This window comes from Ciconia boyciana, chromosome 4, assembly GCF_034638445.1.
Source record: "Ciconia boyciana chromosome 4, ASM3463844v1, whole genome shotgun sequence".
Classification (NCBI taxonomy): Eukaryota; Metazoa; Chordata; class Aves; order Ciconiiformes; family Ciconiidae; genus Ciconia; species Ciconia boyciana.
The window spans coordinates 29,760,682-29,782,849 of NC_132937.1; the positions used below are offsets into that span (position 1 = coordinate 29,760,682).

The window sequence follows — 22,168 nt, forward strand, 5'->3', positions numbered from 1 at the left end:
ATTTTACACTTTTCAATGTTTATCTGTAAAATCACTTGCCTTGAAATTATTTATTTGGTTTATGAATAAAATACTTATAAAACCAGCTGCATATATAAAGGTTTGCGCTTTTAGATTTAAATAGTCTGTTTCCGTCCCAAGAAAACTCATACCAATACAAAGACAGTGCTGTATGTCAGCTTCTCTTTATAGTACAGACCATTCTCTTCAGCATTATTTTAATTAATGAGTTATAAAAGTTATTTTAGTTTTCCCTAATATCCATTTGATCTCCTGAGCTCTGAAGGGGTTCTAGACAACAAGGCTGACAAGAAACTTGAATGACAATTAGTTGAGGCAGATCTATTCTTCCTTGCATGTGGTGCATTTCAGCACTATGGAGCTGATGCACCTTGTACATGATGGGATGATGCGGTCACAGACTTCGGTGTATGTGGTGGGAAAGGGTATATGACCTGGTTGGTTAATTCCACTAGCACCCAGCTGCTGGATTAGGCCATAGAGTCTAGTATCACTTTTTGTGGTTTCTCTCTCTCTTTGACCTCACTAGATGCTAAAGCTACTTCTTTACTAGTAAATAAAATGGGATAGGGCCTTTCCTCTTTCTCAAAGGGCAGGTAGAGTGGTATGGCTCATGTGCAACCCCAAAACAGACTTGCTTTCTCCAGACTGCCTACTGGGAACATTCCCTTCAAACATGCTGCAGGGGACCACAGAATGGGCATTGCTTATGAGAGCTGGCACAGAACAAAATCTTGGCAGTGTGCTAGTGCTACACTAGCACTAGCTAGTGTAGTGTGCTACAGATTATCATGTGCCAGTGCTAATGCCCATGCCTCTTAGCCCGGGCTAGTTTATTAGTACAGACAGACCTGAAATGGCTGAGATCTGACCTTCGGTTATTAGTCTACATGTCTATTTTGCATGTCCAGTTTACCTAGTTTAGGCCTACTCAGTGGCAATTTTTTATCCCAGAACTTGATCTAATTTGCCCACACTGCACTAGACCAGAGCTGTTGTCTAATCAAGGTGAAATCAGAGATCTCTGGCCTTTTCTAACATCAAGCCCCTGTTGAAGATGAGGGTGGTCGCTAGTCAAGGGTAAACAGTGGGAAGATCAAGCTACATTTGGTTACCCTTTGGCCACATCTGAAATCTTAACCCTAGTATTGCCAGTATTTCATTTTTGTGAATAAATACCAGAAAAGCAGCAGGCAACTAGAATACTTAGATTAATATTGTATTATTCTAAGACTGTGTAAATTTTACTGTTTGTAAAATAGTTACATTAAACACTTTAGCTTGATTTACCTTACCCTTTCTGTGAAGCTTTTCAGGATAGAACTTAAACTTGTATTCTTGCTATAGTGATACTTGAAATTTCCTTCTGAACTGTTTTTGTTACTTCCTTCAGTAGGTGTGTATTTCAGAGACATGTCAGCATTAAAGTATTTTTGTTTTTCTATGTAAACCTCTTGTAACATTTTTACATGATCATGGTAGAACTCAGATGTGAAGGTTTTGTCTGCTTTTGTCTTAGAAAAGATAATGAAAAGGTTGTATGAGAAAACAAAACAGGCAGTAACAGAAAAAAATCTATGTAGCACTTTGAAGTTGTATGTTTTACTTAGTTTATCAATACTCTTTCTTATAGCTCTAATAAAACAAATGGAAATACCACCCCCTCCCCAAACCACCTCATCTGGATCAGCTCAATGTTTCAAAAGTAAACAAAAAACTGCAGTGACGATATTTCAGTGAGTGTTAAATCTTAGCATGTAACACTGTTGAAGTAATTTATGTGTGTGGACAGTTCCTTTACATGTAAGGAATAGTAGTCTCCAGTTCCTTCCTAGAATGCAGACAAGATTTGCTAATTGGTCCTGACACCTGAAATTAATCAGAATTATGATTTTTCTTTCTTTTCTTATAGCAGACAATAGCTAATTCAGAATACCTGTGTTGTTTATTTTTGTATATTTTAGCAGAACATAGAGTTTTAGTAACTGAAAATGGTTATGTATAAAAATAAAATATGAGCAATGATCTCTGGGTCAGATTTGCTCATTTTGGGCAGGATCTGGTTTAAATTGTTATTGTTCTATCAAGTTCCTACTTGCAGTGATAGGCAAAGCATTTGGTAAGCAAAATACTTGCTTTGATTTCTGAAATGCATCTGACTGATCATCAACTAAGATCATCAACATTTCTGGTATTCAAACTTCACTGGAAGTCATAGTCTGAATCTCAAAAAGTCTATTCGATTTTTTTTTTCAGTAGGATAGAGAAAGTCATCACTGATTAGGAAACCCAAGCAGGACCAGAGTATCATAATGGCTGGATCGATGGGCCAAGGCCAATTGTATGGGGTTCAACAAGGCCAAGTGCAAGGTCCTGCACTTGGGTCACAACAACCCCATGCAATGCTACAGGCTTGGGGAAGAGTGGCTGGAAAGCTGCCAGGCAGAGAAGGACCTGGGGGTGTTGGTCGACAGCCGCCTGAATATGAGCCAGCAGTGTGTCCAGGTGGCCAAGAAGGCCAACAGCATCCTGGCTTGTATCAAAAATAGCGTGGCCAGCAGGACTAGGGAAGGGATTGTCCCTTTGTACTCGGCACTGGTGAGGCCGCACCTCGACTACTGTGTTCAGTGTTGGGCCCCTCACTCCAAGAGAGACATTGAGGGGCTGGAGTGCGTCCAAAGAGCAGCAACAAAGCTGGTGAAGGGTCTAGAGCACAAGTCTGATGAGGAGCGGCTGAGGGAACTGGGGTTGTTTAGCCTGGAGAAAAGGAGGCTGAGGGGAGACCTTATTGCTCTCTACAACTACCTGAAAGGAGGTTGTAGAGAGGTGGGGGTCAGTCTCTTCTCCCAGGTAACAAGTGATAGGACGAGAGGAAACGACCTCAAGTTGCACCAGGGGAGGTTTAGACTGGATATTAGGAAAAATTTCTTTACTGAAAGGGTTGTCAAGCACTGGAACAGGCTTCCTGGGGAAGCAGTCGAGTCACCATCCCTGGAGGTATTTAAAAGATGTGTAGATGTGGTGCTTAGGGACATGGTGTAGTGGTGGTCTTGGTAGTGTTAGGTTTACGGTTGGACTTGATGATCTTAAAGGTCTTTTCCAACCTAAAAGATTCTATGATTCTATGATTCTATGATAATGTTATTCCTGTATTTTTATCAGTGTCTTTTGTGTGTTCTTGAAAAAGTAGCTTGATAGTAAAAAAGTTAGGTATCATATTCCTTTCTGTACATCTGTTCATCTCATCTGCTCATATTGTAAACATTCCAGAAAGACACTTTCATTTACTCTGCACAGGTGCAGCAATGAACGTGTGGGAATTTATCTGGTGCAACTGAGCTTAACTGCTAAAGCAAATGATAACATAACCTGTTTCCCTCTGGACGTTATCAAAAGCTTGATGCTAAAAAGCTGCTGCTGCCTGACTCAAGAGATATGCCAAATCTTCCAAGAAGATGTCAGGATTCAGCAGTCAGTTAAACACATCTTAATTTGCACAGAAGGACTTAGACTTAAATCATAAGTGAAAACACCCACGTTCCATGGCTTGCGGTAGTATGTCCGTGTGTTTCCATCACGCACCCTTTCATGAAGCCCAGTTAAAAAGTCATTGTTAAATGGGCTGGCCATTGTCTGCATCCTTAAAACATTGATTCTACAAGAGAAATACAAGAGAGGTTACACTTCAGAAAAGGTGTCAGTACCCATAGCCTGTAGAGAATGGTATTATGACTAGAAAAGTCAGATTCTGTAAGAGATAGAGACTATGGCTGTGGAACTGAATCTTGCTTCATCTGCAGCAGCTTGCCTCATCTCTTGTGCTCTTGTTCTCTCATCTGTGTAATGGAGATAATGATACATCTTTTGTAAAGCACTTTAAGGGCTGTGTATGAAAAAGAAACAAATAAAAGATAGATATTAAACATCAAACACAGTGAGAACCTTAGGAATAAAGGGAGGTAAAAACCCTTTATTCTTGAACAATGTGTTTGTGAGGAAGCATTCCTTATAGGTTTAAAAGGGAAATCTCAACAGCTACTTTTTACTTTTATCCTGTGTTGTTTGTTTTTTTTTTTCATAACCCATATAGTTTGTATGCTGATAGGAACGTTGGTATCACGTGTGTACAAGAGCCATCAAATCTGTAGAAGGAGTATATGGATACTCCTAGCTTTGTCTCTTCTCCCAGGGAGTGACCTTGTGTAGTAATAGAATTCCCTGGAGCAGAGGAGAGGAAATCTGAACTATTACAATTCCAGAGAATGTAACAATTGCTATACAGCCAATGCACATTGGCTGTATAGCTCTATACATCTATGTACCAATGTATAAGAGATACTTAAAAAAATAACTGCTCCTTGGAGTATTCTATATCGGTTTTTTGCCTTTCTATGTCTGTTTCATAGATTTGAATCTTTTCAGTATTTCCAATATTTATGTCTGATATATGTCCATATACCTATCTGAGTGTAGAAAGTGGTTATCAATTCATCAAAGTCATTAGCGTCACTACTGCACATCTATACAACATTTTCTCATGGAAGATTTTAGTAATGGATTATAATAGAAATGATAAAGAAGCTACTTCTAAAAATGCCTAAGTAACTGTCTGTCTTCCTCATGAGATAAGGACAGCATTTTTGCTCTTGTGCAGTAGTATTATATCAAAATGAAAAGCAGGCTGCATCCTTTTCATTTAAACACAAGGTGGTGCTGTAGTATACGTTTATTTTCACCTATTCCAGTTTGGATAGCTGCCTTCTAACTGGATTTGTAGATACACAATATGTCACACTTTCTTTTTGTTTGAAATTAAAGAAATCCATAAGGGTCTGAGAATAGAAAGATTAATTTTCAACTTAGATTAATGAGGAAAGCTCCTGTAAACAACGAAGATCTGAGAAGTGGAGAGTGCAATACTGGAAAAAAGCTGCAGGCAGAGTGTTGTTGCAGTAAGGCAGCCTGTTGTATAAATAATCAAGATACATTTTCTCCCTTTTAGACATGCATGTTAGTAAAGTAATTGGGAATGACTGATTCTTTATGAAATATCACTTGAAACATATCTATATATCTACAAGCTTTGCATTTAAATAATAAGCATTGTGAGTATATTCATGTAACTTCTATATATGATTCTGTATATTAACATAATGATTTATTTACTTAGTATTCATGTCTGGATAAATATTTTATCCTCCCCAAGTATACAAAATAAAACAGTAGTTAGTTGTTCTTCCAAAAGCTATGTAGTATTTCTGAATACAAATGCAAACACGATTCAGATTCCACTTTTGGGAATATCAGTGTGCCCCAGTGTTTTCAGCTGGCTTTGGAGACAGTCCTAGACTCTTCACAAGGCCCAATACTACTTTTTCTTCATTACATACCCTTGCCCTGCGGTCCTGCCAACTTCAGACACATCAATACCATGGTTACAGCATAGTGATTGTTGGTTGGATTCACAGTTATCTTCATCAGAAAAGTCTCCACAGTCATTATCTACATTACATACAAGTTGTTGCTTTATACATCGACCTAATCAAAGAATAAAACATTGAATGAATCCATTATTTTCCAGGATGTACTTTAAATGGCACCCTCAGCTACTCTTTATTGAGATCTTCCTCTTTGTATATTTCTATTATTGTCACAAGGAATTAGAGTCCTACACCCTGCCTCCTTCAAATGAAAACAAAATCATACTACTAAATTTGCTTATTAGTTTACTAGGATGGCTAAGAAAAGTAAGTAAGTGACAGGAGAACTGCTGTCATTTGCAGAAAGTAGTTATTTCCTGTGATTGTTTCTATATTCATCTTGGAATATAGGGTTTTTTTTAAAATTTGTATTAAGAAAATACAAGAAAATATTAATTCAGTATCAACAAAGAGTTTAAATTGTTGCTATTTGGACTATATTATTTGGACACTGTTATTATGAACTATAGTGATTTGTGTTCTAAAGCAACAGTGAAATAGTAATTCTCCTGAGGTTGGGTATCACAGGTTTTACAAAGACTGATTTTTTTTCTCCAGGATTTAAAGATTTGTGGTAAATTTAGCCCTAACATAATAAAACAACACTTGTTGATATCAACTACCTCACCTGTAAGTGCCACACAATGGCTGTGAACTAGTTGTTAAACACATACTTTCTGATTTTTCTTTCTCTATTTGGACTTTGCAGTATTTGAGATTAAGACAATACTGACAATGGCTTGGGACTCAAAATTCACCTAGCATATTTTATTTTCTGTTTTGACTAGTTTTATTACCATTAACTTATCCTATTTTGTTTTGATTTATGATGAATCTTGAACATTAGTTCATATGCCATGTATGTATTGCTTTACAAATTTACATTTTACTTTGGATCTAGAGGCATTCTGGTCTTCAGCTAGCATCTATCATACTAGGTCAGTAAACCTCCCTTTCCATTTTGTTAAAATTCCTTCAGTCCTAGTTTTTCCCAATGATTTTTCATAAAACATAGTGATTCTGTAGCAGATGGAGCAGGTATGCTAGAAGAAAGGACACTCATAGTATGGTCAGCTTTTAACCATGGAGTAGAAAATACAGGAGAGGAATTTAAACTAGATGCTAATTATAATGGGAGATGAGAGGAATGTACCCCTTCTCAAGCATTGCTCATGCTGTGGTTTTGGCATTGTGGCTTTGCAACCCACCTGTCGACACACTGGGGACTCTCTTTAAACCCTAGCAATAAGGCACTGCTTCAGGAAATCATCCCCAACTAGAAAAGCACTAAAGCATATCTCTCTTTGTGTATGCATTTTGTCTTCAATGGAAACTGATTGAGCTACACTGATCTAAACAAAACATGGTTTGCTGAGTTATTGCATAACTCACTATATCACGAAAACAAAACCTACCAGAATTGCATTGAAAGTCAATACCACAGTCTCATTCTGGTTCTTCAGGAGGGACTTGGCTGGTTTTACAGCTTTGTGCATTTCTTAAAGTCTCCAGACATGGTGTTCCACCAAACTGTCCGAATCTTTCAATCTAGAGTGAAACTTGAAAGATAAATAACACTAATAACATTGCTTAGAGAGAAAAAAGAAGAACTACCAGAACTGAAGGATTTCCAGCTGAACTTAGAACTTTTCAAAATGAAGCATCTTTGGTGAAATTTTTGGTTGAAAATCCATAGGCACAGCTCATGGTGTAAAAAAAGTGTGCAGGAACATTGAATTAACAATAATGTCTTAGCAAGTATGTAGAGATGCTTATTTTTCACTATTTTGTTTATTTTGCTATTTTCATTATTTTCAATCCAGGGAGGACATGCATTATTGTATTGGGTCTGGCCGTGATGGAGTTAATTTTCCTGATAGCAGCCCTCATAGTGCTGTGCTTTGTATTGGTAGCTAGAAAGGTGTTGATAACACACCAGTGTTTTGGCTACTGCTGAGCAGTGCTGGCACAGCATCAAGGCTGTCTCTCCAACATCCCCCCTCACCAGTAGGCTGGGGGTGGGCAAGATCTTGGGAGGGGACATAGCCAGGATAGCTGACCTAAACTGACCAAAGGGATATTCCATACCATATGGCGTCTGCTCAGCAATAAAAGCTAAGAGAAAGGAGGAGGAGGGGGGCATTTGTTATTTACGACATTTGTCTTCCAGAGCAACCGCTAGGCGTACTGAAGCCCTACTTCCCAGGAAGTGGCTGGACATCGTCTGCTGATGGGAAGTAGTGAATAAATCTTTTGTTTTCCTTTGCTTCCACACACAGCCTTTGCTTTTGCTTTTATTAAACTGCCTTTATCTTGACCCATGAGTTTTTTTCCATCTTATTTTCTCCCCCCCTGTCCTGCTGAGGAGGGGAGTGATAGAGTGGCGTGGTGGGCACCTGGCGTCCAGCCAGGGTCAACCCACCACAGTCCTTTTTGGCGCCCAACGTGGGGCATGAGACAATGGCAGTTTTGTATTAAGCGTGCTATAGCTATAGTAGTTATTAAGTGGCAAGCTTCTGTGCAGGTTACAGAGCTTGTTGGCTGCACTGCTTATCTCTTTATTTTGCTGAGCTTGGGAACATGTTAGTACAAACAATGGCTATGTGCTTTGCCCTGGTATTGATGGACTTACTGTGCTGGGGGAGCTATCTTGTGGAGAGGATGAGGGAATACATCTCCCTCTTCCTACCCGGGACTGATGTGGGTGGTTTTATTATGCAGGCTCCTGAGGTCCTTGTTCACCCTTATGTGAGCTGTTTAATACTACTAATTAACTTTGTTGGCATATTGTGGTGTTTGCTGGAATCTGGTGTCGTCCTGGTGTAACAGAAAGCAACTTTTGGGTGAAGCAATACTGAAATGTGCCCTGAGACGGCTGGTCCCTGGGTGGCAGGGTGTGTGGAAGGATTTGCGCAGTTCCTAGGGTGGTTATCACCTCCCATAGCCTGGGACTTTACACCTTACACCTGAACAGGCAAGTAACCCTGGCAAACTGATGCTCCACCTGATAGAAGGGTGCCTTGCCTACCCCAGTGAAAACCAGCAGCTTCTAGCACTGTACTGGGGCTTGGCCTGTGCCTATCAAGCCACAGTTCAGTACTATCAATCAGAGGACTGTGGTTAAGGCAGGGACCCAAACCACCTCTGAGAATGCCATGACTGAGACTGGGACACAAACTACATCTGAAGACATGATAGTAGAGATAGGGACCCAAAGTGCATCTGAGCACACCATGGTTGAGATAGGGACCCAAACAACAACAACTACAGTAATTCCCCCAGTAGTGAAAAAGAAACAGCGGACAAGGTGGTCAATGGGTCCATATCATCGATTAGTAAGGGAGGAGGAAGAAGAGGAAGGGTTTAATCAAGAAGCCAGTCCTTCAGCAAAGAAATTGGAGGAAGGAGTGAGAGAATTCAGACAGGAAGCTGAAACTATCCAGTCCCTGACATCATCAGAACTTCGAGACATGCGGAAAGATTACAGCCACCAGCCACGTGAGCAGATTGCTGCCTGGCTGCTCCAATGCTGGGATAACAGGGCCGACAGTCAGCAACTGGAAGGTAAGGAAGCCCAACAGCTGGGATCCCTTGCTAGAAACCGGGGAATTGAGAGAGGAATTGGAAAAGAGGCAGCAATCCGCAGTCTCTGGAGACGGCTCCTCTCAAGTGTAAGGGCAAGATATCCATTCAAGGAAGATCTTGTGAACTCCCCAGGAAAGTGGACTACCGTGGAAGAAGGCATCCAGTACCTGAGAGAATTAGCAGTGCTGGAAGTCATCTACAGTGATTTAGATAACAATGAGGTCTCCAAAGATCCAGAGGACGTCCTGTACACATGGGCCACGTGGAGGAAGGTGATTCAAAGTGCCCTAGCGTCATATTCTAACAGCTTGGCAACAACGTATTGCCCGGATATGGATACACCAACTGTGGAGAGAGTGTCTTCTTGGCTCCAAAACTTTGAAGAACATCTCTGTCCCTCCTCCTCTCTGTCCCTCCTCTGTCCCTACGGGCCAGTGCCTCGGCTATCAGGGGCGCCCCAAGAAGTCAGTGCCCTCCTGACCCAGTCAGAGGGAAAGGGAGCCCCAGGTGCATGCCACGTGACGCACTCTGGTTCTTCCTGCGTGACCAGGGGGAGGACGTGAGGAAGTGGGATGGTGAGGCCACCTTTAAGCTGGAAGCCCATGTACACGAACTGAGAGGGAAGACAGCTCTTAAGAAGGGGCCACCCAAGAAGGCTGTCAGCTTAGTTGCTGTAGAGACACAAGAAGGCAATCAGCAATCTCCCAGACACAGAAGAAGGACTGAGATCACCTCCCTTGATCCTGGTGAGGGGACTTCTGGTCTGGCGCTGAAAGGGTCAGACAGTGAATACTCCAACCAGGAAAATTAATAGAGGGTCCCTGCCTTCAGCCAGGAGGAGGAAAGGGATGACTAGGTATACTGGACTGTGTGGATTCGATGGCCTGGCACATCAGACCCACAGAAGTATAAGGCTTTGGTAGACACTGGTGCACAGTGTACGCTGGTGCCATCAGGGTATAGGGGCACGGAACCTATCTGGATCTCTGGAGTGACAGGAGGATCCCAGCAATTGTCTGTATTGGAGGCTGAGGTGAGCTTAACAGGGGACAAGTGGCAAAAGCACCCCACTGTGCCTGGCCCAGAGGCTCTGTGCATCCTTGGCATAGACTACCTCAGGAGAGGGTACTTCAAGGACCCAAAGGGGTACCGACGGGCTTTTGGTGTAACCACTGAACACAGAGAAGATCAGTTATCTACCCTGCCTGGCCTCTCGGAAGATCCCTTCATTGTGGGATTGCTGTGAGTTGAAGAACGGCAGATGCCAGTTGCTTCCAGAATGGTGCACCGCTGGCAATATCGCATGAACTGAGACTCCCTGGCTCCCATCCATGAGCTGATTCATCAATTGGAGAGCCAAGGAGTGATCAGCAAGACTTGCTCACCCTTTAATAGTCCCATATGGCCAGTGCAAAAGTCTAATGGAGGGAGGAGGTTAACAGTAGACTATTGTGGCCAGAATGAAGTCACACCACCATTGGGCGCTGCTGTACCAGACATGTTAGAGCTCCAATATGAACTGGAGTCAAAGGCAGCCAAGTTGTATGCTACAACTGACATTGCCAATGCGTTTTTTTCAATTTGTTTGGCAGCAGAATGCAGGCCACAGTTTGCTTTCACGTGGAGGGGTGTCCAATACACCTGGAATTGACTGCCCCATGGGTGGAAGCACAGCCCTACCATTTGTCATGGAGTAATCCAAACTGTACTGGAAAAGGATGATGCCCCTGAACATCTACAATACATCGATGACATCATCGTGTGGGGCAACAAAGCAGAAGAAGTGTTTGAGAAGGGAGAAAGAGTAATTCAGATTCTTCTGAAAGCTGGTTTCACCATAAAAAGAAGCAAGGTCAAGGGACCTGCACAGGAGATTCAGTTCTTGGGAGTAAAATGGAAGGATAGACGCCATCATGTCCCTATGGATGTGATCAACAAGATAGCAACTATGTCTCCACCAGCTAACAAGAAGGAAACACAAGCTTTCCTAGGCCTTGTGGGATTCTGGAGGATGCATATTCCAGGTTATAGTCAGCTTGTGAGCCCTCTCTATGGAGTGACCCAAAAGAAGAACTATTTTGAGTGGGGCCTTGAGCAACAGCAAGCCTTTGAGCAGATCAAACAGGAGATAGCTTGTGCGGTAGCTCTTGGGACTGTCTGGACAGGACCAGCTGTGCAAAATGTGCTCTACACTGCTGCCAGGGAGCATGATCTCACCTGGAGCCTCTGGCAGAAAACATAAAGAGAAACCTGAGGTCGATCTAAGGTTTTAGAGAAGGGGGTATCAAGGATCAGAAGCCTACTACACCCCAACTGAAAAAGAAATACTAGCAGCATATGAGGGGGTTCGAGCCGCTTCAGAATTTGTTGGTACAGAAACATATCTCCTCTTGGCACCGTGATTGCCCATGCTGCACTGGATGTTCAAAGGAAACATCCTCTCTACACATCACGCAATCAATGCTACATGGAGTAAGTGGGTAGTGTTGATCATGCAACGAGTTCGACTGGGGAAACCCAACCGCCCAGGAATCCTGGAAGAGATCATGGACTGGCCAGAAGGCAGAGATTTTGGAGCATTGCCTGAGGAGGTGACTTGTGCCCAAGAGGCACCACCATATAATGAGTTAACAGAAGATGAAAGGCATTATGCTTTGTTTACTGATGGATCCTGTCATGTTGTAGGAAACCATCAGAAGTGGAAAGCTGCTGTGTGGAGTCCCACATGACAAGTCGTTGAAGCCATTGAAGGAGAAGGTGAGTCAAGTCAGTCTGCAGAAGTGAAAGCCATCCAGCTAGGCCTAGCGATTGCTGAACGAGAAAAGTGGCCAGTTCTCTATCTCTATACTGACTCCTGGATGGTGGCTAATGCCCTGTGGGGGTGGCTACAGCAGTGAAAGACGACCAATTGGCAGCGCAGGGGCAAACCCATCTGGGCTGCTGCATTGTGGCAGGACATTGCTGCCTGGGTAGAAAACATCGCTCTAAAGGTACGGCATGTAGATGCTCATGTGCCCAAAAGCCACGCCACTGAAGAACATCGAAACAATGAACAGGTAGACAAGGCTGTCAAAAATGAAGTAGCTCAGGTGGACCTGGACTGGGAGCATAAGGGTGAGCTATTTGTAGCTCGATGGGCCCATGAAACACTGGGACATGTAGGGAGAGATGCAACATACAGATGGGCCCATGATTGAGGGGTGGACATGACCATGGAGGCCATTGCACAGGTTACCCATGAATGTGAAACATGTGCCACAATCAAGCGAGCCACATGAGTAAAGTCTCCCTGGAATAGAGGACGTGGACTGTGTGTAAATTGTCCACTTTCGTGGACCCCTTGCCTCTGTGAATCACATATTTAAGAATTATCGTTAAAATACACATTCATCACACAATCTTCACAAACTTCACTCACATCAACAGAAAATAATTCCCCACACCAAAATCAAAAAAACATCATCACAAACGCCAACGAAAGTCCACCCCTCATCCCTTCACCACAATTACAGCAACCAAAATTCCCCACGATCATTCCGCTCTTCACTCTCTAGCTGTGTTCAGTCCATGTTTAGCCTGTTACCTCTCCCAATTACTATCCTTATCTCGAATTCCTCATGCCCCACATTGGGCACAAAAGAAGACTGTGGTGGGTTGATCTTGACTGGATGCCAGGTGCCCACCAAGCCACACTATCACTCCCCCTCCTCAGCAGGATGGGGGGGTGGAGAATAATACGATTAAAGGCTTGTGGGTCAAGATAAGGATAGGGAGAGATCACTCACCAATTACTATCATGGGCAAAACAGACTCGACTTGGGGAAAATTAATTTAATTTATTGCCAATCAAATCGGAGTAGGGTAATGAGAAATAAAACCAAATCTTAAAACACCTTCCCCCACCCCTCCCTTCTTCCCAGGCTCAACTTCACTCCCCATTTCTCTATGTCCTCCCCCCAAGCAACACAGGGGGACAGGGAATGGGGATTGTAGTCAGTTCATCACACGTTGTCTCTGCCACTCCTTCCTCCTCAGGGGAAGGACTCCTCACACTCTTCCCCTGCTCCAGTGTGGGGTCCCTCCCACGGGAGACAGTCCTCCATGAACTTCTCCAACATGGGTCCTTCCCAGGGGCTGCAGTTCTTCACAAACTGCTCCAGCGTGGGTCCTTTCCACATGTCCTTTCCAGGGGGTGCAGTCCTTCACAAACAGACTGCTCCAGCATGGGTCCCCCACAGGGTCACAAGTCCTGCCAGCAAACCTGCTCCAGCGTGGGCTCCTCTCTCCACAGGGTCCACAGATCCTGCCAGGAGCCTGCTCCAGCTTGGCTCTCCATGGAGTCACAGCCTCCTTTGGGTGCATCCACCTGCTCTGGCATGGGGTCCTCCATGGGCTGCAGGTGGATATCTGCTCCACCATGGACCTCCATGGGCTGCAGGGGGACAGCCTGCCTCACCATGGTCTTCACCACAGGCTGCAGGGGAATCTCTGCTCTGGCATCTGGAGCACCTCCTCCCCCTCCTTCTTCACTGACCTTGGTGTCTGCAGAGTTGTTTCTCTCACATATTCTCATTCCTCTCTGCCGGCTGCTGTTGCGCAGTAGTTTTTTTTCCCCTTTCTTAAACATGTTATCACAGAGACACTACCACCGTCGCTGATGGGCTCAGCTTTGGCCAGCAGCGCGTCCATCTTGGAGCCGGCTGGCATTGGCTCTATCTGACACAGTGGAAGCTTCTAGCAGCTTCTCATAGAAACCACCCCTGTAGCCCCCCAGCTACTAAAACCTTGCCACACAAACCCAATACAATCATACATATTTTATATGCGTTCAAGTCTTTCATTTTTTTTAAGTCTCAAAGGAAGAACTCCCCTAAAAAATAAAAATCTGCTTTTGACAAAAAATTGCTTTTTATTTAAAAAGGGAATAGGTATTAAAAAGTAATGTTCTTAATAGAAACATCCACATGGCCAAAAAGATAATTTCTTTCGACAAAACATTTTGAATGAGAATGCTTGACCAGTTTTGTACATCTGGATGTAGTCTTCTCTTACTCTTATGGCTTCAGATCTGAAATGATTATGGCTTTCATCAAATCACAAATATACAATATTAAGAGTTGCAATCTGATATTTTCCTATAACCAAATGTCAGATAGATATTGTCTGACAGATTACAGTCAATCAGAGATGGAGCATTCAGTTATCTTGTCCCCCTGTTGAAAGCTTTTTTTGAAAAGCTGTCAAACAAAACATTCCAGTACAGTCCTGGGCAGTACACTAAAATCACATCTGAGTTTGTATTTAAACCATAGACCAATATTTTAGAAGTGTCTTCAAGCTGTTTTCTTCTTCACTTTCATAGCAGTACTAGGTATTTAGATGTATAAACAGCTGCCTTAAATTCTTTGCTGATTTAAAATTATGTTAAAAAAAAAACCTTGAAAACTTAATAAGTCAGCTCTTTTTCCCTTTTTTTAAATCTTTGTGCATACTCACACTCTTCCAGTGGGTCATGTTATTGAAGAGAATGAAACAATAATACACAGAGAACACCTGCAGTTCCCCTATTCAGATGGCAGCTGTGTTCTCCATTCTTAAAGCTGAAGACAAAGGCACAGCAGCACATCTCGACTAGGCATAGGACTTCAGTACATGTCTTTGTGATTTTTGAACTTATTAACTTTAATGGGATTGCTCTTAAGCCTAGATAAAAGTTTAAATGCTTTCCTGAGTTGAAAGAAGGCTCATAAATAAAGGTATTATTTGCTAATAGGCTAACTTATATAGTTGGAAAAATGAGACAAGCATTTAGCTAAGTATTCTTCAGCTTGCCAAATTGAATACTTTGCCACTTAGGCCTATATTTTCTAGAGTCACTCTTCATTTTGGTGCCAAGTTTTAAATACCATGAAACTCCTGGCTCTCAGAAAGTGAAAGGCTATCACAATAGCCTTTTTATAGATTGACTTTCTTGAAAGCACCTGCAGTTAGACATTAAAAACTGATGCACTGTAGGATGACTTGTTAATTTTAAAAAAAACAACAAGGCAAATAGTTTACTGGTGACCTTATCTTCCCAGGTAACAATGCTGCAAAGCAGAAGAATGGAGGAGCAACAAAGTCTAACTTGCCTGGTTTGCTCTCTGTAATTTATTCTGATTTGGCCTTACATGCTGAGTATTCATCCACTGAGAGGCAATTCTCTCTCATCCACCTCTCCAGGTTAATGCTGCTGCCTCTGCTCTACAATGGGACCTTTTTTGTGAGCCCAGCCAGTTGGCAGATCTGCAGCTCCCGCAGTGTGATGTATGGGCTTTCATTGCAGACAGGGCCTTGCCCTCCACTCTTTGACCCCCTTCCCTTGTACAAATATGTCAGGAGACCAAACAAATGTAACCTGATTCCACAAAATTGAGAAATCTGCAGTTTGGAGAAGGAAGGTATGCTACTCAGTTCAGCTTTCTTGTGCCATTTATTGTATGTTCAGGTTACATACATAGTAAGTTGTTATTGAGATGCTAAATCAACCTATGTCTCTTTCCAGCTATTGAATCTTAAACAGCTCAGGGATCACTGGGCTGTTGTGCAACCTTTTATACATTCAGCTGACCCTGACTGGCTCTGATGCCTCAGATTTTCTGCTGTCACACACACCAGCAGTAAACACGCACCACTGCTGCTGCTGGAAGTATCTGTATCATGCACTCCCACTGTCTTGCCTGCTGCTCCAAAACTCTCTTCCCAGAAGTCTCCTGACCTCAAGCTAGGGCCTGCAGTAAATGGATCCTTGGCCGAGCATGTCCCTTTTAACAGGTGTGATTCTAAAAAAAGGAAACAGCAAAAAGCCAAAATATGCCCAATATCTACGGACAGTAGAAATGAGATAAAGAATTAAGAATTCTCTCCATACAATAGGGACCTCCCAAACTCTTAGTTGGTAGGGAAGTGTGAAGCTTTGCTGTGTGCCTGGTACCAGGAATTGGGGTACCTAGTACAGGATGCAGATCCAACCTTGTGAAAATGCCATTTTACACAGAATTGTCTTTCACCAATTTTGTGCTGGACTCCGAGCATCTAAATCAATAACTCACTGGTTGTTGGCTGCTGAAAGGGCTAGGAATTTGGGAGATGGCATTGAATACCTGCCTGGTTTTTACACTTCTCCCTGAGCATCCTCTAATGGTCACTATCAGGAATAAGCTAATGGATCAGCTGTCTCTTTGCTCTGACCCAGAAAGATTGTGATTAGATTCATCATGGTACTCTTAATCTGAGCCCTTTCTTCTACTTTCATACACCCACTTAGTGGCCAGCTTGCTTCCTCCAATGCTGTTGAGGTTTACAGATCCCAAAATACTCTGCAAGGTGTGTGTATTTCAAATATTGACTAAGCATGCACACTTACATACATCAGAATGACACTTCAGCCTAGGGAACAGATACAGATTTTTGAAATTATAATTCTACCTGAAGTTGTGCTGCAGTCACACCCTGTGTTATATTAAGATTTATAACTCAAAAATAAGAAAAGAAAGAAAAAGAAAGAAGTATACCACATCTCTTAGAAACTTCTACAGAAAATGCTAAGTCCTAGAAAGTAATTATATAGAAGATGGAGGCAACATGCAGAAGTTGCTTCAGGGGAACTGCCATCTGAATATTAAAAAAATAAAAAATAAGATCTTCACCATGAGAACAATTAAACATTGAAATAGGTTACCTAGGGAAACAGTCGTGTCCCTCACTGGAAATATTAAAGACTGCTTAACATGACCCCTGATTAACCTAATCTAAGGCCCTGATTTTGACAGACCATTGTACCAGATCTCCAGCAGTCCCTTCCAACCTAGACTCTTCCATGATTCTACAGTTCTATGAAATTCTGGAAAGCTGTAATATATTTGATGTTGGATGTAACCCAGCTGCCCTCCAGCCTCTTCAAAAACAATTCCCTCACCTGTAATTAGCTCATCTTACAAATACTTCAGCTATACAATTTACTGTAACTTCATAATAAGCAGGCAATGCTTTGAAAAGTTGCTTTACAGTATTCTATTAAATATTTTTCCATCACTCAGCATGACAGTAACATCAACAGTGGGAAGAAATGAAAATCTACTGGTCTGGCAAACGGATGAGAATCAGCTTGTTCCTTCCTGTATCTGCATATATAACTTTTCTATCTCCTTACTGATGTAGGACTGTAAGCCTCTGAACAACATAATCTCTTCTGGCATCTTGGGTTGAAGATTGACAGGTTGTCCTTAAAGATAGTGGGAACCCTCAGACCCTAGACCTTAAAGATATATTGAGATACCTAAATAGGATTTCTAAAGCCAGATGGACACCTTATTCCTAGCAATTATCAGGTATTTAGGCACTGTAGAAGTTTACATTGAAATGCATTTCTGAACTTTTAAATTACTACCTTAAAAATGCAGCCAAAACCCCTTCCAGACTGTAAGAATGGACCATGAAGAGCAGCATCCATGAGGAGAGCCTAAAGGAGGGATCAGACTCAAGCTAACACAGATCCTGAAGAGTCTCCCAAAGGTTCCTATAAGTAATTATTTTGAGTCTAAAATAAAAGTCCCAGGCAGGAAAGGCTGAGTAGAACTTTTCAATGCAAATGGAAGTCTTGGCAACAACTGTCTGCAAAGCAGAAGTGATAGTGGTCTTTGAGCTGACTCTCAGGTGGCACAGGTTTGATGTGGCAGTGTTTTTGGTGTTTTTTTTTTTTTAAAAAAAACACAAAACCAAAAAACCCCAAAGGTTTTTACCCAACTGAACAACTGCTCTATGACTCCCCCTCCTCAGCTGGACAGGGGAAGAGAAAAATATAACAAAAGGCTCATGGGTCAAGATAAGGACAGGGAGAGATCACTCACCCATTACTGTCACAGGCAAAACAGACTCGACTTGGGGAAAATTAATTTAATTTATTGCCAATCAAATCGGAGTAGGGTAATGAGAAATAAAACCAAATCTTAAAACACCTTCCCCCACCCCTCCCTTCTTCCCAGGCTCAACTTCACTCCCCATTTCTCTACGTCCTCCCCCCAAGCAACACAGGGGGACAGGGAATGGGGATTGTGGTCAGTTCATCACACGTTGTCTCTGCCACTCCTTCCTCCTCAGGGGAAGGACTCCTCACACTCTTCCCCTGCTCCAGTGTGGGATCCCTCCCACGGGAGACAGTCCTCCATGAACTTCTCCAACATGGGTCCTTCCCAGGGGCTGCAGTTCTTCACAAACTGCTCCAGCGTGGGTCCTTTCCACATGTCCTTTCCAGGGGGTGCAGTCCTTCACAAACAGACTGCTCCAGCATGGGTCCCCCACAGGGTCACAAGTCCTGCCAGCAAACCTGCTCCAGCGTGGGCTCCTCTCTCCACAGGGTCCACAGATCCTGCCAGGAGCCTGCTCCAGCTTGGCTCTCCATGGAGTCACAGCCTCCTTTGGGTGCATCCACCTGCTCTGGCATGGGGTCCTCCATGGGCTGCAGGTGGATATCTGCTCCACCATGGACCTCCATGGGCTGCAGGGGGACAGCCTGCCTCACCATGGTCTTCACCACAGGCTGCAGGGGAATCTCTGCTCTGGCACCTGGAGCACCTCCTCCCCCTCCTTCTTCACTGACCTTGGTGTCTGCAGAGTTGTTTCTCTCACATATTCTCATTCCTCTCTGCCGGCTGCTGTTGCGCAGTAGTTTTTTTTCCCCTTTCTTAAACATGTTATCACAGAGACACTACCACCGTCGCTGATGGGCTCAGCTTTGGCCAGCAGCGCGTCCATCTTGGAGCCGGCTGGCATTGGCTCTATCTGACACAGTGGAAGCTTCTAGCAGCTTCTCATAGAAACCACCCCTGTAGCCCCCCGGCTACCAAAACCTTGCCACACAAACCCCTGGTTCCCCTCCAGGTTGGGGCACAAAGTTCACATGATTTGCTGTAGATCCATCTTTAAGGGTTTGGATTTACTTGAGGTTAGAGAAGAAAAAAAAAATTAAATTGAGAAAAAGCTCATTGCAAGTGTGTCTCATACTCTAAAACACCAACACTGCATCCACTATTTAGATTGATCTGGAAATTCAAAGGGACACACAACATTGTTTAGAAAAAACAAAGATATAAGGAATAGTGACAGGCTTGTCACCTCCACATTAAACCCGGGGAGAAAGGGTTACTGAAAAACCATGCTGAAACAGGAGATACTAAGTCACACAATTTAAATATGAAAGTTTAAATATGAAAGGAGTTAAAAGCAGTTCAGCTACTGAAGAATGTCACTGAAGGTGGCAATTGGTAGCAAGAACTTCAGAGACAAGTGTAGAAATCAAAATACCTTCTCTGCTATCCATTATTGGGGAGGTTTGAGATGGAAGAGTGCTCTTTGGAAAAGAAAAGCCATTTCACAATCAGTACACAAAATTGCTTGCACCTTCTCTTGGATTGCACAATACACTTCAAACACCTTCAGGCCAACTAGCTTCAGTGATTTACTGTTGATCCATATTTCAAAATACAGAGCTGTTCAGTCCATCAGTTATCAAACTGATGACTCAAGAAAAAGTCTTGATTTGACAATTAGCACTGACCAAGAGAGAAGGCTCTTTTGAATTTGGAGACATGATAGCATCACATGAGGGCATAATTTTGCTAGCTGTAGTTGCTAGCACCATCATGAAGCTGTATAGTCTTTGGTATGATGTGAAGTCAAGTTGCTGGCCCATGTTGCCTGCTATGGACTCTTTGTAATAATCATATATTCGGTTAGTAATAATCCAGCCAGAAGATATCAAACCTGTGCTGTAGTTGGATCTGAACACCAAAATAATAATAATGATCAAAACAAAGAGAGAGAAGCAGTAATCCTTATAGTTTTGAAGGCTCTTCAAAGTCTGTTCAGGTATTTCAAGCAATAATAGCAGCAGCCACCCTGAGGCCTAGACACATGTGCGAGAGGCAACACTGAGTTGTTCAGACAGTATTCACATGTCTTCACAAAATGCTTTGCATACTGTCACAGGTGAATTAAGAGAAGTCATCATTGTGGGGTTAACTAAAAGGGTTATATTAATGATTAAATAATGATCAAATAATTATTGAATGATAATTAAATGGTAATCAAATGGTGATTAAGAAATAATTGAATAGTAATTAGTGATTTGACAATGGTTTAAATTATATTTAGACTATGATTAGATAGCAGTCAAACACCCTGCTACTTACTACACTTCTAATAATTAAGCTATAGCTGGATATATATATATATATATAAAATGTCACTAGCATACAACATACCTTTAGGCCTAATGTAAAATGTCACTTACCTCATTATAGATAGCAGCTGCCAGGTAAGGGGGGGGGGGGGGTTCTCAACCTTGAGGAGTAACCTTGAGAGGCATCCCTGCTCAAGGGGGAGATCACCACCACTCAGCCTGCTGTCATACAGCAGCTACAGGTATTTATAGCATAAAGTGATTGACTTGTAGTCAAATCCTCCTTTGGTGTATGTGCAGCTGTAGCAGTTTTAGTTTTGTCTAGTCCCAGCTCAGGCTGGTACTGTTAGCTCCTGATAAGACACGGCCTAGACTCCTTGGCTCCTGAGAAGATATGGCCTAGCACAATTCTCAAGGTTTACACAGCAAGGCTGATTCCAGTCAGGCCTACTTGCAGTGATGCCTGAACCAGAGTACTGTTCACTCAAACATGGTTTCAACTGCTATCAGTCACCTTTATTGTGCCACATACATGCAAAATCAATGAAGTAGATAAACCATTTCTGTTTGACTCCTTGAAATACAGCAAGAAGTAGTTTCTTTTTTCATTGGATATCTGAGCAAGCTACCATTAGAATTGTCTGCATTGGAGGTTTATGCTCTGTGTTGGAGAAACAAAACAGTATAGACATCTGCAGAAGACCAAGGACACTTACCTTCTGCTTTCCCCCAAAAGTGAGGCAGCCACCTCTAAATTGCATAGTATGGATATAAGCAGCAGCATAACATGCATGCTTCTCATTTTGTAGCTGAACAGAGAAGAATCACCATAACTGAATTTGTAATTTCTTTTTGTTATTTATTACTAAGAGAACAAATAAAAAGCAGTGCTTACTGAAGAATGATGATTATTGGCCAAAACTGACTTACGGTAAGCACTCTAAAGTCCACTTTTCAGAAAACTCTACTTTTTCCTGTGTGGGTACTGGAAAATAGCATAAGATAGTTTCAAGACTGAAAACAAACCATTTTTGTTTACTAGTACCTTTTAAATATGGGAAAGACATTTTCCATTTATTTAGAGAACAGTTAACTGCCTAGTAAAAAGCTGTCATAGCAGTGACTTATGTAAGGAACAAATAGTTCCTAAAGCAGAGCTGTTTACAAGAGCAAATTCAGCATCTAACATATTTGGAATCCTCATTTAGAATATTGGAAGAATAAAGGCCCAATATTCCTTTTTCTTCATCTCTTCTCCCTGCCAATATAAAAGAACACCACACTTTGTTGTTTTGAAGCTCTTCTAGCTTTCACTGTCACCAAAACCCAAACCACAAGCTAGCTCTTTAGAAGGGCATTCCTATTCAGTAGTTCGCTGTAATCCAGATTTAAGGCATCATGTGTTGGACACAGTCACAAGACAGAAGTGACTCATAAATAGCCTACTGTTTAGCAGTTAAGAATTGTCTAAGTATCTGGACTCAAGCTTAAAATAATCATCTAGTAGAAGGATATTCTACATTACCATGGGTAAATAAAGAAACTGACTTAATTTTTATGTTTCCCTTTTTTGCATGTGTGTATATGGGGGAAATATGGAATATGGCAGGCAATTTCCCCCCCCCCATTCAATCCTTAATTTGGGATAATTTCATTTAGAGGAATTTAAGTCTGATGCAGACTCAATCCAGCTTGATGAGTCCAGTTGCACTAAACTCATTTGTTGAAAAAGAATACAAGACACAGACACTTGTAATATTGTACTGTTTCATCATACCTGCTTCAATTTTGATGCTATATACACCACCACAGTTCATGGTTCTTTAAGACAGAGACTAAATCAGAGTAAACAGCTATTTAAACG

The 22,168-nt window shown here is 42.2% G+C and overlaps 1 protein-coding gene across 1 annotated transcript; it reads right to left on the bottom strand.

The window, feature by feature from the left end:
- Nucleotides 1–1,307: 1,307 nt before the first annotated feature.
- On the bottom strand, nt 1,308–21,133 carry C9 (complement C9). Its single transcript, XM_072860905.1, is given in 7 exon segments — nt 1,308–1,535; nt 3,520–3,676; nt 5,412–5,559; nt 6,917–7,049; nt 11,304–11,347; nt 14,262–14,323; nt 21,021–21,133. Coding segments are annotated over 7 exon segments (858 nt in total). The 5' UTR covers nt 21,107–21,133.
- Between the last annotated feature and the right edge of the window lie 1,035 nt (nt 21,134–22,168).